General features: G+C 49.4%; 1 protein-coding gene across 1 annotated transcript in view; it reads right to left on the reverse strand.

The window, feature by feature from the left end:
- Positions 1–16,559, reverse strand: part of LOC144941112 (F-BAR domain only protein 2-like) — a 91,633-nt gene that overhangs the window by 24,998 nt on the left and 50,076 nt on the right. Inside the window, 6 exon segments of the mRNA XM_078867608.1 lie at positions 3,963–3,974; positions 5,460–5,640; positions 6,480–6,538; positions 13,447–13,471; positions 14,170–14,233; positions 16,116–16,169. Coding sequence (XP_078723734.1) covers positions 3,963–3,974; positions 5,460–5,640; positions 6,480–6,538; positions 13,447–13,471; positions 14,170–14,233; positions 16,116–16,169 — 395 coding nt within the window.

The raw sequence follows: 16,559 nt of genomic DNA on the forward strand, positions 1-16,559 counted from the left end.
AGGAGCTAAAACCCTCCACCGTCCGACAAGAGCCAAACAAATCAAGTTGTGACCCGAAACAAACGTGCTAATTTTATTTTTCTTCTTGGTTCTTTCGGTAAAGTCACGTAGAAGGGAAGTAATAAAATAATAAAAATAAAACATAACAATTTATTATTTCCCTTCTACGTGACTTTACCGAAAGAACCAAGAAGATGAATGCCTGCAGTCACGAAAGCTTTAAATCGAAATTTAATTTTATTTTGTTTTTGTTCGTGGAAACGCAGCGGCCACCGGGAGGTTTCTCCATCGCCAAGGGTGCCGATAAGTGGCTCGTGAAAATCAAGGCGTGATCTCAAATCGCGAACTCTGATGTGCGTAATTATCTGACTTCGGTGGACGTGTTGACGACGTCAATTGGTTCAAGCAAGGCCAGTGACACATCATGAACACGCCCGACTGACTCCGTTTGGCTTACTGTGTGTCTGCGTTTCCATCCAAGTAGCATCCCGATCGATCGTCTTTAGCATCCATCTCACAATTCGCCTTCCTGGAAATTCCACTAATCGCTGCGATTCAGGATCGCGATCAAGGAATTGTAATTTGTCTCGTTTTTAAATGGGACTAGTTTCTATAGTTTTCTTAACCGTTCTGTCAGTGACATATAATTTGCATGAATTGTAAATTAATTATTACATTTATATTCGTATGCATTTATCGTGATTGTAGGAATCCGCTTTAATCAAGGAATTGTTACCTGCTTAATTTCTTACGTATCTCGGTCACGGAAAGACATGATGGCGAAAATGACGAATAGCGGTGACATGTTGAGTTGGAGGATTTCTCCATTGTATTTCTGAGTACGGAATGCTGATTTCAACGTCAGAAATTATGCCACCTTCAAGTACTTCCTTAAGGCACGAGAAGGTCATTGTTGGTTGAGGTTCAAGTAAATTTAACAACATCGTACATCTCAAAGGATGGGTTTTTTTTATATTCCAGCAGCGTTACCAACGGTACAGTTGTTGACGTCGGAAATTTCGACCCCTCGCAGTCATGAATTTAATTTATTGCATCGCCAATTTGGTTAAATGTCGATTTCACTGTGACATTAATGTCAATTCAGCGACGACAACAGAAACGACACGGGGACGCCAGGGTTCGGTTGTTTTCAACAACAGCAAAAAAACGAGATTTGTACAAGGATCACGCGCAACGATTACGAGGGGCCAGGCAAACGTGATCACAACATATCAAGCAGCAATAAGCTGCGTGACGAACAAAAGTGGGACAAACATTATATGAGCACAAAAAATATATTACGTTTGACAGATTCAAAAACGAGAATGCATTCAAGAGTTCTGCCTGTGAAATGTGAATCTCAGACATCGACACACATGTGGAAACACAGCAGACGTACGAAGACAAAGATGGCCTGTTGACAACGCTTGCCCCTAACTTTCCGTAGGAGAAAGCGTTGTTAGTGAGCAACTAAATAATGTTGGCATGATGGACGGGGCATGATAACTGTGGCCATGACAACACCCCGATGCTTTTCTCTCCCCAGCGCTGCGGATCACACACCGCAGCCGGTAATAATGTAAAGCTGAGCTAATAATGGAGAGGCCTGGGAACCGGTTAAGATATTACTCGCCACTGATGTAGCCGTGGCCCGGAATCAAACGTGGGCCACGGGTTACATAACACGGTGTGTTAACCGCTACACCACTGGTCTTTGTTACACCCCGAATGCAAGTACTCTAATTGTGTACCCTTAATACAAAGATCCCCCCCCCCCCAGTATATCCTTAACAGAGTTTTGGGGCGAGTCTGTTGGCAAGCACCGATCAAGGCCGCCACGGGAATCGAACGCTGGATGCCAGGGTTCGTAGCACAGCGCGCTAAACGCTGCGCCATCGCTACCCACACCTTATTACACAAAGACAAAGACCCCCCGTGTAGCCTTAACAGACTGTAGGGGCAAGTGCTGTTAGCGAGCACCTATGAAGGCTGAAAGGTACACGAGGGTGTGGGTGGCCAGCACCACGCCCGATCCCCTTTGTCTCTCCAGTGGAAATGTTTTTACACACCGCACCAGGTACTCATTTGAGGCTGAGTCGACCTAGGGGAGGCCCAGGACCGGTTCAGATAATCGTCACTGGTGTTGGCCGTGAGCGGGAATCGAACCCGGGTCGCCGGGTTTATAGCGCAGCACGCTAACCGCTACACTACCGCTCCCCACTTTTACACACGCACGCACAGACATCACTGCTGTTCCTATCAGATGGAAATCGTTCGTTGCGTAGTCAAGGCGAGGAGGCACGCTCGCAAATAACAAATGCCACACACCGGGCTCTTCCGCTGGCAGGAAAGAAGGAAATTTTGCACTGGAGAGCAATCGCTTTTAGTTGCCACTGACTCTGATCTTATCTTTTTAGATTTACGGAGGAGCCTTTGTTCAAGGCGCTTAACATAATAATAAAAACACAAAATAAGTAAGAATGATTTACATGACAGGGGCGTGCAATGGATGGAATGAGTGGCCACGTTAGAGGGTACGATAGAGGGTACGTAGGAGTTACGGAAGGGATGGGTAGGGGAGGGAAGAGGAAAAGAATGGGCAATAGAGAAGAGGTGAAGATTTAAGAGCAGGACGAGCTTAGGGAGGGGCACTGCTTAATGTGTAGGCATCGAACTGCAAGTGCTCACGCTCCTGAATGGCTCTGGCTTGAAGACAGAGGCAACCCCAATAAAGCGACAAGCCGCTGTTGCGTTTTTGTTATCGAAAGCACCGTCGATTCACGTAAGTGCGAGAATTTAAATTTCCTCCAATTCAGTTCGTCCTTGATACACCAAGTTGATGCAGGAGGGTGCTCCGGTATTCCGATTCTCTTGACAAAACCCCCGACTAATTTCGACGCAGATGATAACAAGGCTTTGCACGCCGTTCAAATGCAGAGCTCAGGAACTGCGATTTGACAGTGTCTTTAAACAATGATTTGAAACTCATGACAGACAGCTTGGGACATACGACCCCAAAAGGGGGGGGGGGGGGGGGAGAGATTTCAGTTTGTGGGGTTGCCATTTCTTTTTTGTTCAAGCAGGGTTGTGTACACGAAGGCCACGTGTTACACTCGCAAGCAAATGGCGTGCAAGCAGGCTGCCGTACGGAGAACAGAACAACGGCGACAATCAAACAAATGCGACGACGACGACAAAACGTAAGCAAAACGAAGCGAGAGTACGCGGGGGGCCTGTTTTAGTCAACGTCCGATTGAGCAAGTGCCACACTGGAATTCGTGAGGTCCTGTCCGAGGCAGCGGTTTTGGTTTGAATTATTCTGACTCAATCACGGTGAGTTTGGAGCCAAAAAAACAACAACACGAGTGCTGCCGTCACGCCCGGCATGGCAGGTAACAATTTTTTTGCGTCTACCCACAGGTTAAATGCAGAGTGAACCTTCTCGTCAGCTAGGGGTCGAACGATTTGTGGGTCAGGATTCAATGAAATATTGTTTTGGTTTTCTTTCACTTTGCGAATAACGGTAGCAGCTCCAGCGGTCACAGGAGTGAAGGCGACCCCATTAGATGCAACATATACAAAGAGATTCGATGCACCATCGCGAGTAGATGCATCGTTGCGCTCTAAATATGAAGGGGGGGCAGTGGGGGCATTACTGGACATCTGTGAAAAAGATCTTTAGAGCTTATCGGATTCCTCTAGTATGAATATATATTCTGACTGACTGACCTTCTTCACGCGTTGGTCTGTGGCGTCAAATCGGTTGTCGCAGACTCTTGCCATTCGCGATGGGAATTTAACAACGATTTAAACGAATGACAGCGCACAATACAGCATGCGATGAGCGATTTCGCACCGATTCCACGAAAGCAACAGACTGCAAAAATTAAGCAAATAATAACACCCAAAGAAGCGACACACGATGGATGATAGAGGCAACGGCAAAACTCCCGTACGCTTACCGGACTTCGCCTCTGCCCGCGGCAACACACACAGGCCGCCGAGTTTGGGGAACGCACACACACACACAACAGCAAAAAACGCGTCGTTACACACGGCCGCTTACTTGCCGTGCCACTCGGCGAGCGTGTCACATCACGGCCGGCTATTGGTTACGGCAGTGTGCAGTCGAGCGCGCGATCACGCGGCGCGCGTGCCAATTCATAAGAGCATCTTGGAGGTACCCTTGCACAACCTCGGGGTGCCGATTGGGAGACCATGACTATTGGTTACTGCAGCAAACAACGGTAAGGCTTGCTGCCTCGTGGCTGCGTGACTTGGGGGCTTTGCCAAGAGGGACCCCCCCCAACACCGCCTAGGAGTTGGCGCAGGAGCGTGGAGGCTGCCATCTCGGCGTACGATACCGCGAGCAGTTTCGCAAGTGCAGGCCCGGATGCACGAAACATGGAGCGGCCGGCAACAACCAAGACCCTTGGCAGTTGTAATCGATAAGAGTGAACAAACACGTGCCTTGAATTGAGCAAGGTTACGAGAGCTTGGGAGCAGAGAAGAACACGGGAGGGAATTCCAAGCGGTTCTATTGACACCAATGCAACTGCTTCTGAATGGCATCAACCCTACGACACCAACGCAAGAGGCCCCAACCCTCCACTCCCTGCCACAACCCCCGAAATCAAGAAAGCCCCCTTCCTGTCACGTCTCTGTCTGCCGCCCCCCCACCTCCACTGCTGGATGAATGCCGCCCTACGCCGTGACGGTCACAATAGCAGTGGGCGGCGGGGTGGGGTGGGGGGTAACAGCTAGCTTCATTGGCATATACTAATGGACATCTGTAAAAACTACTGGACATAAAGAGTTAGACGAGCTACAAAAATGAATTGCCTGCAAGCGACCACGTTTGCGCGTTGCTTACACGGCGCTTTTTATGGATGTTGTGTTTTTTTATTCCTCACTATAATGCCATCGTGTTTCAAGCCGTATCTGCACTACAATTAATATGGCAGATTTAAATTAGTATGTTTTACAGATAAAGCGTGCTATTTGATAATAAACTATATTTAAATCAATTATTCTTTTTAAAAAGAGCATTTATATATCGTGATTATGATTTGCTCTTTTTTATATTTCGTGTATCTGTTAATGTTTATTGTCGATGTATTTTACTGCGACTTGTTGCGTTTGTCGGAGAAGCGGCGGTGTTGTTTTTTGTTGACGAAACCCGATCCAAGAGCTTCTTGGCTCACGGAACAATAAAAAAATTAACTGAAACCAACCACCAACATCATTAAAAAATCTCGGACCTTCAGCGTAATGTGTGTACGTTGTTCCCCGCATCAAACGTTGGCACCCGCGCAATCCACTACGTGAGCGTATTATCCACCGCCGCATGCACAGAGGCTCCGCGTAAAAGTTTTGCAGGCACTACTTTGGGATCCTTGGGCAGCTTTCCCAGACCAACCACGCTTCATCTTGTATCGTCCCCCCCACAAGCCACCTACCGCGGTGGCGGGCGAAGACAGCATGATGTTGCCGATGGAGGCCTTCAGCTGCTCGATGGCCGCGGCCGGGTTGTGGTTTGAGTCGCGCGGCTGCACCGGTTTGATCTCCACGTGGAACCGCTTGCGGTCCTCGTCGTCCGAGTCGTCGTCGCTCGACGAGTAGAAGTGGTTCTCGCGCGGCTGTGCGGCGCCGTCAAGGAGAGCGGCGGCGGAGAGACACGGCAGGTGGCGGTCGGGGCGGCTCGGAGGTGAGAAAAAGCGTTTGTGTTGTCACCGCTTTGCGATGCGGGTCGTAGCCAAACGTCGTGGGTTTTACCCTCGGACACACCGGTGTGCTTGAAGTAGAGACTAATTGGCAAGTTGTTTCCGTGACAAACCTTACTAAACGGGTGCTGGCGAGTTTAAGGACACATTTGTATTTACACGATCGAACCCAAAAACAAACTTTTTTAGGGTCGTAGTGTTAGTCTAGTCGACGGGAGTTTTACGCTGAGCATTTCCGTACACACCGCTGCCAACGCGGTCTCTTAACTTCAGCTTTCGCTTTTCGTCGAACGCAACCGTTTGTCGGATGATGGACGCTTGTGTTGCGCCCGAAACGTCGTGATTTCTTTTATTTTATACCTACATGACTTTACCGAAAGAACCAAAGAGTATGGATTCCTGCAGTCACGAAAGCTTCAAATCAAGATCGCAACCGAGAAGTTCAACGATTACACCGACGCACCAATCGCAGGTGGGAAGAACACACGCCACTCCTGGCCAGACCATTTCCTTCAGAGAGCTTTGTGGGAGAGGTGCCGCCACTGAACCAGAGGACTTTGGGTTTTCTCGGAGGTGGGGGGCCCTTATAGCAAGCTGCGGTGCGCGTCCGACCTGAAATCAGTTTCACGACGGCAACCACGTCATCTGAAATGAATCCCCATCGTAATCTCGGAGAGCGACGCTGCTGCTGCTGCTGCTGCTGCCGTCATTGCATTTGACCACGGGTCTGGTGTTCGTCTGGCGAAAAAGAGGATATCGTTCTGATTGGGCTCCGGTCGAACGCTGAAGCCTTCCTCGTCCACCTCCGGGGAGTTCTACGCAAGATGGAGGAGGAGAGAGAAAAGCAGACGACAACGGGAAAACGCAAGCAACAAAACGTTACAACGCAGGGCTTCCGCTTTTTTGTTGCGGGAGACGCGGGCGAATGAGACGCGGCCCACCAAGTTTCCGATTCGGATTCGAATAAAGCGGTGTTCGTTGCAAACGAAAGTTGCCCGCAAACAACGACAGCCAATCGATGTATACATCCTTCCGATTAAATGTATAGTACTTACCAAAGGGATTAAGTTGTATGCTTCCCCGAAATTTTTGTCAAACAGATGTGCAATAAGGATGCAGTGAATGAGTTTTCGCTCGAAACGGGCGACAAGTGACGTATTCCAACCGGAGACAGTTAAAATCGGGGACGCTGCTGTAAAAACGACGGCATGAGATGCCGTTAAAGGCAAACTGTCCAATATTGGAAAACGGTAAAAGTTTCCGTGACTTATTCGAATGAAAACAGGGTTGGAGTCGAGACATTTCTTCCGCTACTTGTTAACAGAAACTGAGCGACCGCCATCATCGGCAAATCCGGTTTAAGACGGCACGAGCCGCCTTCATCTCTGTGGAAAGCAGGCCATGGTTGTGGTGATGATGATGAGTGACACCGAGGTTGTGCGAGCGAGTGAGCCGCACACTGCGGCAAAGTGTGCAACACATTTGGCGCCACCGTTGACAAAGGAGCCCCTTGTGTGCATTTAATTACGATTTTTTTTAACAACCATAGGTGGCGAAGATTCGTTATACACGGTTGTCAATAACGCGCCACCCGTGCCAACCCTTGGCCCCACGCCGTGACATTCCACATTCCGGAAAGAGAAAAAAAACAACCCCAAACCGGCAAATTTGTGGGCGAGCTAAATAAATAAATCAAGCCGGACAAACAGGCAGTACGGGTGGTGTCACACAAACAGGGGCCCCGATGGTTTGCCACAGACGAAACCAAAAGAGGACGCGGAGGGCTGTCAACACATCACGTCTGCCGCGGACGTAGCCTAGCGTCTCGCTTACAATCGCTTGCACACAACCGAGACGCACTTTGCGCCAGTCAGCGTCACCACACCACACGACGCTTTCAAATGACACTGCGCGTGCACAGGCGGCGGGGACCTGGGGTCGATTACAATTGCAGACTTAAATTTGTGATGAATCGCAATCGCAATGCAATTTGCGTGTTCAGCCGATGACGCTACCCTGTCATTGTAACTGACCCCAGTGCCACGTGCGGTTTCATTTGAAGCAGTTGGCAAAAACGCTCCTGTGTCGAGTCTTCCTACAAGCGGACGTGCAGAAAGACGCGTCTCGGGTTTAGGTTAGTAGAGCAGCATCTTGGTTAGACTCTGAATGCACGTGCGCGGGGCGGGCGGGCATGGGTACGGCACGCACGGCACATACTCGCAGCACACACGCACGGCACAGGCGAAGCCTCGCAAAGCCACGGCGCACGAGGGGGCACTACGCCATGCTGTCATGCGTGGCAATGCAGCACGGATGTTCACAATGCACAAGCCCAAGCATTCAGACTCCTGATCCCTTAGCCGGTGCAATGCAATGAGTTGTCACGAATTTGGGGAGGGGAGTGACGATTCGATTACAGAATCGATAATTCGCAGTCTCGTTTAAACCACGTCGTTTATATCACCCCAAATTGTAACATTTAAGCAAATTGCAACGGCAAAAATTTACCTGTTCTCAGGACCACGAGCATGAGACAAGATTTGAATCGAAGAATCGATTAATCATTACAGGCTTGGCAGACAGAGCAATGCTTCTAATAGCAATGGTGCATGCGGTACAGGGTTGACTGGCTGTGCATGGTCATTATGTTATACCTGCCTACCTAAGTTGGCTAAATAAGTGTGACAAAATATGCTACAAATAAAAAAATAAATTTAAAAAGACCTCGTACCGCGCCAACAAACGGCGAGGTGCAGCGAATAAAAATTGAGCGTGCGCGGGAGGTGTTCCTAATTTTACGACGTCTGGGAAAGCTGCCCAAAGATCCCAAAGGAGTCCCTGCAAAACGTTTTACGCGGAGCCTCTGTGCATGCGGCGGTGAATAATACGCTCACGTAGTGGATTGCGCAGGTGCCAACGTTTGATGCGGGGAACAACACGCACACATTACGCTGAAGGTCCGAGATTTTTAATGATGTTGGTGGTTGGGAAAAAAAAAAGTTTTCAGCTCTCGATTCTCTATCTCAGCCAACCCATTTCAATGAATGTTTTACTTTACTTGAAAAGGCCAGTGACCAAAGGTTCTCCCACACATGCCGCTTTATCATGCACTTCTAGTATTTCTACATTCCAGAAAACACAGCCTCCTGGTGCCAGTCGTGTAAGATTTTTATTTATAAGTTTGTTAAAAATGTTTGTATGGGAAGCCCAAACCATCATGCTAAATTTTAAGCGGGGGGGGGGGCCCACTTTTTGAAGATAATCCGAATCATTCAAAATATGTATTTCTACTGGAAGAATCCGATGAGCTATTAAGCTCTTTTTCACAGATGTCCAGTAGGGGATAAGACATCAGTGTGAGGGCCGCCATACGTTTGAAACCATTGGGGTTTGTTGACAGCATGATGGGGTGTTTTCACATTTGCCTACTGTCAGGGGCCACACATCAGGGGCTGGACTAAAGGCCATCAGGGGCCACCAGTGGCCCACGGGCCTTGCAAGAACACTGACTAAACTCACAGTCAAGAGAAGGTATGTAACGATTCGCACACCCTCTCTGTCCAATAACGTACGATGATTTGAGATCGCAATTTAATCCGATCATGGAAAAAATTTTCTGCCACTGCTGTGTATATGTAGCACCTCCAGTGACTTCAAGGGTCACGCAAACCAATTACATACATCTGTACACGTACAGCCCTTTTGCCAATGCACTACTGGATGATGACCTGCCCCCCCCCCCACCCAGTGTACACAGGTCATGGGTTTATTTGACCAGCTTTAGGTGGAGCGGTGGTGCGGTGCTTAGCAACACCGCTCGCTATGGACATGCAGCGCCCTCAGTTCAATTACCAACCAACATCATCGTCGAGCGATATCTGAACCAGTCCTGGGCACACCTCCCCTGCTCCCCCAACCCACCTCCCCAACTCTAACCCTTCACCGTCCACAACTAACCAGCTAAGCCAAGTGTGGTCAAACAACCCCCATGACAAACACAGCACAGGGAAGCCCTCATCCAGCAAATGACTGACAGCAGTGCATCATAAAGACGTGATTTAAAAACCATGTAAGTGGAACCAATGGCAAGTGTGCACCTAGACTAGGCCAGCTGTTGACTGCACAGCATGCACAATTGCCGTGCAACAATCTCCGAAGACAGCGGACGGAAGGTTAGCCAAAGCGCCGTGGGTTTCGCGAAGGCACCGAACAGGACCCGTCGCTTTCGCTGACCCGAGCGGTTTTGAAGACCCAATTTCCATCGCGATGCGTACGAGGCAAGGGTTGCCCGCGTCACGTGACGGCATGTAGGGGAGGAAAGGGGGCAGCACTGGTCAGGGGAATGAGTCATTGCAGCTGTGGCTCGCTTAGGTGAGTGGTGGATTACGAATGAGCGAACCAGAGTTCGAATCCCACGATAAACTATTATTTTTTAACTGCACATTATTATGAATATTTATTGTCATGTGCTAGGAGGGGCGGGAATGTGCTTCCCCATTGTTTGTGTGGTTACTTGAACGATCTCAGAGGTGGTTCTGCAACATCCGTTATCTAACGCGGAACGTTGCACTGCTCTGCGAGAGTTCCAAATTAATTTTCTGTCTTATGAAATGGCACCGAAAGTAAACTTACGTCAATGTATTTTCCTTAGTTTCTGCTTAGACATGCTTTTATAACGACCGGGATCTAACTACACACTATCAATGCATTGCATATGTGTGTGTATATATATATTTAAACAATATTAAACAAATTACCATCCACATGCACCTATCCCAAATCTCCCCAGCACTCCAACATCTGCCTCCTGGCACCCTAATCACAAAATTAAATCTAAAAAATCTGCCACTCGGCGGAGCGGTTCAAGCTATTTCGGCCTCGACCCGCCACCGCCGCTGTGTTTACCCCACAAGCCGAAGGGGGGGGGGGTGATGGCAAAACGTTTCACGCATTCTCAACCCGGGGGAGGGGGGGGGAGGGGGCGGCCGTGGCCTCGCGCCCACGCGCCAGGGTACCGAAAACGGCATTGAGCAACGTGTGGGACTCGGGGATAGAGACACACACGCCCAAACCCGGCGTGTGTGTCTCAAACCTTATCTCTTCATTGGCTACCGTTAAAATTCCGAGTAGATTTAAAGATACTGCTATCAACCTATAAGGCTTTAAAAGGGCTCACGCCACATTCCCTGCAGGAACTAATACGTTTATATATTCCATCAAGGTCCTTAAGACCTTCGGACCTCCAACTGCTCAGCACTCCCAGGTCGAGGTTGCGCTCTTTGGGTGATCAGGTTTTTATTAGCGTGGCACCCAAGCGATGGAACGCCTTGCCACTTGAAATCAGGCAATCAGAGTCACCAGTGGCCACTACAACTCACCGAATCCCGTAAGTTGGTGAATCATCGCTCATTATAGTCTTTATTGTCCAGTCCACAACAGCCAGCCAGACTTAGGTCCGTCTAGATATCAGCAAAATTATAAATTACAAAAAAAACAAACCTGAACGGTGGAGAACTGCGCCCCCCCCCTCCTGAACAGTGCCACCACCCAAGTGCCGCCCCCTCCTGCCCCTTCCCACCCAAAATGAAACCTCCGCTCACGCTGAACAAGCTGGACCCTCACCCCCCCGCCCAGCCCCCAGAAACTAGCGTCGCAAAACGCCATTGCCGGCCGCAGGTGCGTACTTACATATCTCTGCCACTCTATCTCCCCAACATAGCCATTGGGAGCGCCGTTTGGCAACTTCTGTGGCTAGCATCAGGGAGGAGAGGAACAGGCGCAGAAAGAGAGGTGCAAATTAAACCTAAAGGTAGGTGGGTTTGGGTGGGGGGGGTGGGGAGCCGGGGGGACGCGGGGAGACTTCAATCGCCGTAGCTGACAAGAAAAACGCAGCTTGTGCTATTGGCGTTCGCGTCTGGTGTTCATAGGCGGGCGTCGGCAACGCTCCCCGCACTGTGGACGTGAGAACCAATAGCACAGCCCGCGAGCTCGCACGTCACGTGACGTTCCGGGTTTTACGGGGGGGGGGGGGGCGATACCCAAAGGGAGGTGCTTGTACAGAATTGTGGCGCATCCAAGACGAGGAGGGGTGCGTGGCCGGGCGCCGTGAGAAGAGATGCGGACGGAGGAAAGGGCGGTGGTGGTGGCGGTGGTGGTGGTGCGGGAAAAATAAGGACGTGGTGGGGGGGTGGCGGGTCGCACTGACCAAAGATATTCTCTCGGTTGACTTCATTGCAAGGCAGCGGGCACGAAAAGCGTGCCAAATGCAACTTAATGAGGAAGTTTTTCTTGATTTAGACGCGGATGCGTGTATGTATGCTGAACTTCTTTTGCACCATACACAACCATGCTAATCAGAGGTGCGGGAGTGATAATATGAATGTGTTTTTTCGATGTACCTTCACGCCTGGAGAACTCCGTCGTCCAAACGAGATGGAAGTATTAACAAAAAACACAATTTGGGTGATCGGTCCTAGCATTGCTTATACGCTTTACCATTTAAAATATCCAGGCCTTTGACACGACTTAATTTCAAATTGATACAACTTATAGGTAAGGGCGGTGGGAGTTGCCGTATCTCAATGGAGCTTTCCGCTGTTTTGGAATCACTGGTGAATGTTGAGGTTTGGGTGAGTTGCAGACTGGTGAGTGGCAAGTGTAAAGCGACACTTGCCACTCACCAGTCATCAACTCAGGTGTCACCGTGAGCGTCGCGTTACCCCGTCCCTTAACCTGCAACGGCGCACGAGTGTAAGCGACCTCGCCACCATAATCCACATGCCAGGAGTGTGTGTACTCTGACTGCGCTAAACCCGACACAAATTAGGTGAAAATAACTCGTGCTCGTCAAATAACGCAGACTTAAAAAAAGGAAAATGCATACGAATTTTAAAAAGTGTATAAAGCGACGAGTTATTTGGGCACGTGAGCAGTTGTGTGCATAGTGACATGGACGCTCGTGCGCCCAATTAATTAATTTAAGGCAGAAGCGTAATGCCGAAATAAATAATTGCCAGGTTTTGAGTTCACATCACAGGAACAGTGGGTAATTAATCACTTTAACACACCTAAGTCTGTAATTATTTTCATCAATATGCAGGCAAACTGGTGCAGCGCGACGCCCCTGGATTGGGGATAAAAGTTAAAACAGGCGGAAGCTGAAGTATGACAGATGGAACGGGGGCAAACACCTACTCATAATAAAAACAAAATATCAACCAAAACGGTCCGCTCTCTACGTTGATTTAAAACACATACATATCAAATAATGTTGGGCAGAACTTCAAGACATTGGACAAATAGTGGACGTACATTTTTCAATTCACAGCGCGACAATCGTCGCCGCGCCCCAAACAGCCAACGTAATTATTTACACCCCCTGCGTACTGAGATACAGATGTATTTATCTGCTGCACAATGCCAGGATTGTAAACCGTGAAATCCCTCACTCGGTGGCTTTCGCCCACAAATTTTAAACGCCGGTTGGAATTCACGTGACCACGGCGTCGAGCGCACAACGCGTGAATTCCGCGACATTTTTCGCAAGAACAAGCACAAGGCCCTGAAGGGAACCATCACGACAGGAGGCGGCGTAGCGACAGTTGGGACGTTTCTGAGTGAACGACGACACAGCGGAGGAAAGAAGTCAGGCTTCGGGGAGAGGTGGAACGCGTGGATGGGTTTCAGTTGGGGAGAAAATGTGACGACGCAGTGCGTTACTCACAACTGAGTCTGCGTCTGGCGATTCCCTGTGAAGAAACAAAATGAGACAAAGGCCCAGTGTGTTAATGTGAGTTTGATTAACGTCTAAAAACGAGCGCGTGCATCTGGACCGATCACGTGCTTTTATCGGACAGTGCAGTTACATTTTGTAGTGCAGGTAATTTAGCATTATTTATTGTATTTAAAACGCACACTACCACCTCTCTCCCTCTCACCTCACTCAACTCCCCTCTACCAATATCGAAGCCACTATTCAACCTTTGTACAGTGGGAGGTCACTCATTCTCCTCTGCTCCCGCCATCGTCTGGAATGTCCTTGCCCCACCCATCCGTGCCATTGACTCACTGCCCCGGTTCAAGTCAAGGCTTAAGGACTTTCCCCTCCTCCACCGCCTACGACTGGCTATTTTTTTTATATGACACTTCTTTTCCCCAGTGATGCACATGTTAGATAATTTGGTACAACCAATTGAGATGAAGCGTAAGTTTGGAAACTATATAATAAAATTGTATCGTAGTGAAAATGAGGGCCTCACACTCAACGGTCGGCACATATGGGTTCACAATACCCACAGGCAGTACTGCAAATATTCTGGCCGCCTTGCAGACATCCTACAGCAGGTTTGGGAATTTCGTAATTTCTCTACGCGATCCATCGACCCTCGCCCTATAGGGCACCGGACCGTGGACGTGCTCCACAACACCCGGTCATCGCGTCACTCACGTGGAGTCCGTGTCTTTCTCTTTCTTTCTTCTTCCAAACGCTTTCCTCGTTCTCTTCCTCAGTCCTGAGCGGCAGTGCGCACACACACACACACGCATGCATGCACGTACACGCACGCGCACACACGCACACACACACACACACACGCATGCATGCACGTACACGCACGCACACACACGCACACACACACACACACACGCATGCATGCACGTACACACACGCACACACACACACGCACACACACGCATGCATGCACGTACACGCACGCACACACACGCACACACACGCACACACACGCATGCATGCACGTACACACACGCACACACACGCACACACACACACACACACGCATGCATGCACGTACACGCACGCACACACACGCACACACACACACACACGCATGCATGCACGTACACGCACGTACACGCACACACACACACGCACACACACGCACACACACACACGCACACACACGCACACACACGCATGCATGCACGTACACACACGCACACACACGCACACACACACACACACACGCATGCATGCACGTACACGCACGCACACACACGCACACACACACACACGCACACACACACACACGCATGCATGCACGTACACGCACGCACACACACGCACACACACACGCACACACCGCGCAGGTATCAGCAAGGAGCACTCGACAATCCAATACAGCATGCATCCACAAGGGACGAACGAGACGGCCTGATTGCGCTACCAGTGTCCCGCCATGAGATGAGGAATATTGTATTATTCATATTGTAATCAGTAGGCCCAGGAAAGCCTCACCGAGTCACACACTACTTTTCCTGCCAAGTTTTTTCGCGTCTGATGTCACCAAAACTGAGTCATACATTTTTCAGAATTGAAATGTTTTTGATTTTTTTTTTGCTATTGGAGGAAACTGCATAGCCCAAAGGAAACACAAACCCAGGCCTCTCTTGCTGTGAGGCACAAGCGTGAAGACTGCACCCACCCTGCCACCTAAAAAATGGATTCCAGAGGCCATCGCAGCGACAAAAATGACTAAAATGCGCTAAATTGAGAAACGCTACATTTATATAAACCTAAATATTCTGCCCCAACCCCCGCTATAGCACCCAATCAATATGGCTAGGATGCTTGCAGTGATGGATAAATGTTGTTTGCAGGCCGGTTCGAAGCGGGAGCCCATCATGCGATCGTGGGCCACGTGAATTGAATCCGCGGGCGAAGTCCGGGGCCCGTGGGCCGTACCCTCCCCACCCCTGCTGCAAAGTCAAACCCACGGCGGCCGTTGACATGACGTCAGAACGCTGAGCGCCAGGCGTGGTGAACTGGGCGTACAACGAGTTATCCATCCACCCCTCCGGCAATTCTATGAATTGTCACAACTCATGTCGTAGTTCAAATTTCCATAAATGTATTATTTGTACGTCCACCCCCTCCCCACTCACCATTTAGCATAAGCGTAACAATTGCATATTGTTTGCATAAATACAAAAACAAACTATTCTCATCTTGGTTCTTTCGGTAAAGACAGCGTCTGAATTTAGACGCTGTCTTTCCGACAGACCTGTTCTTCACCTGAGGACGGCTGCTCGCGTTGTGGCCGAAACGTCGTGAGAATTGTATTTTATTATGTTTTATTTTTATAATTGTATTATTTCCCTTCTACGTGACTGTACCGAAAGAAACAAGTAGATGAATCCCTGCAGTCACGAAAAATTTTAATCGAAATTTAAACTATTCTCACGTGAGCCATTCGATGAGTGTATCTGCGAGTGTTAGCATCTCCTCGAACCGATTCACGTATTCGTCACTGCAACTCGAAAGTCGCGGGGATTTTTTTTCCCGGGCAAACGCCGTTGTCTTATCAAGGTTGCCGAGCCAGTGCCTTTTGCCACCGCACAATGAGACAGACGGGGTGAAGCATGCCAGACGCCTACCCTCGATCATGTTGGCCGAGTTGGTGCTGTTGCATTCTTCAAACTCAATGGGGCCTGTGAAGGACACACACAAACATATAAATAAAGATCCACCGGTTAGCCTTTGCAGATAGGGGCAAGAGCTGTAAGCGAGCACCTATTAAAGTGAGTGAGGTCCCCCCCACTTGGCTGGGGCAGCAGGGGCCCCTATTCCCCTTCTTCCCTCCCCTTTCATGGCGGTTCGGTCACGCCAAAATGGATTACCACGGATTTGCCGTACCCCGTTCCCGGAATATTCCGGCGTGTTGTATTGGGCTCGCGTTTTGTTGTAAGAAAAAAAAAAGGAAGCTTGACACGTCTGTCAGGACGTGATGCCGTTAACCCATCACACGAAATACAATTTTTTTAAGACTGAATTGACCCAAGTCATGTTCAGATATGGCTGGCTATTCATGGCCAGACAAA

The sequence above is a fragment of the Lampetra fluviatilis genome, chromosome 24, assembly GCF_964198595.1.
Source record: "Lampetra fluviatilis chromosome 24, kcLamFluv1.1, whole genome shotgun sequence".
Taxonomy (NCBI): Eukaryota; Metazoa; Chordata; class Hyperoartia; order Petromyzontiformes; family Petromyzontidae; genus Lampetra; species Lampetra fluviatilis.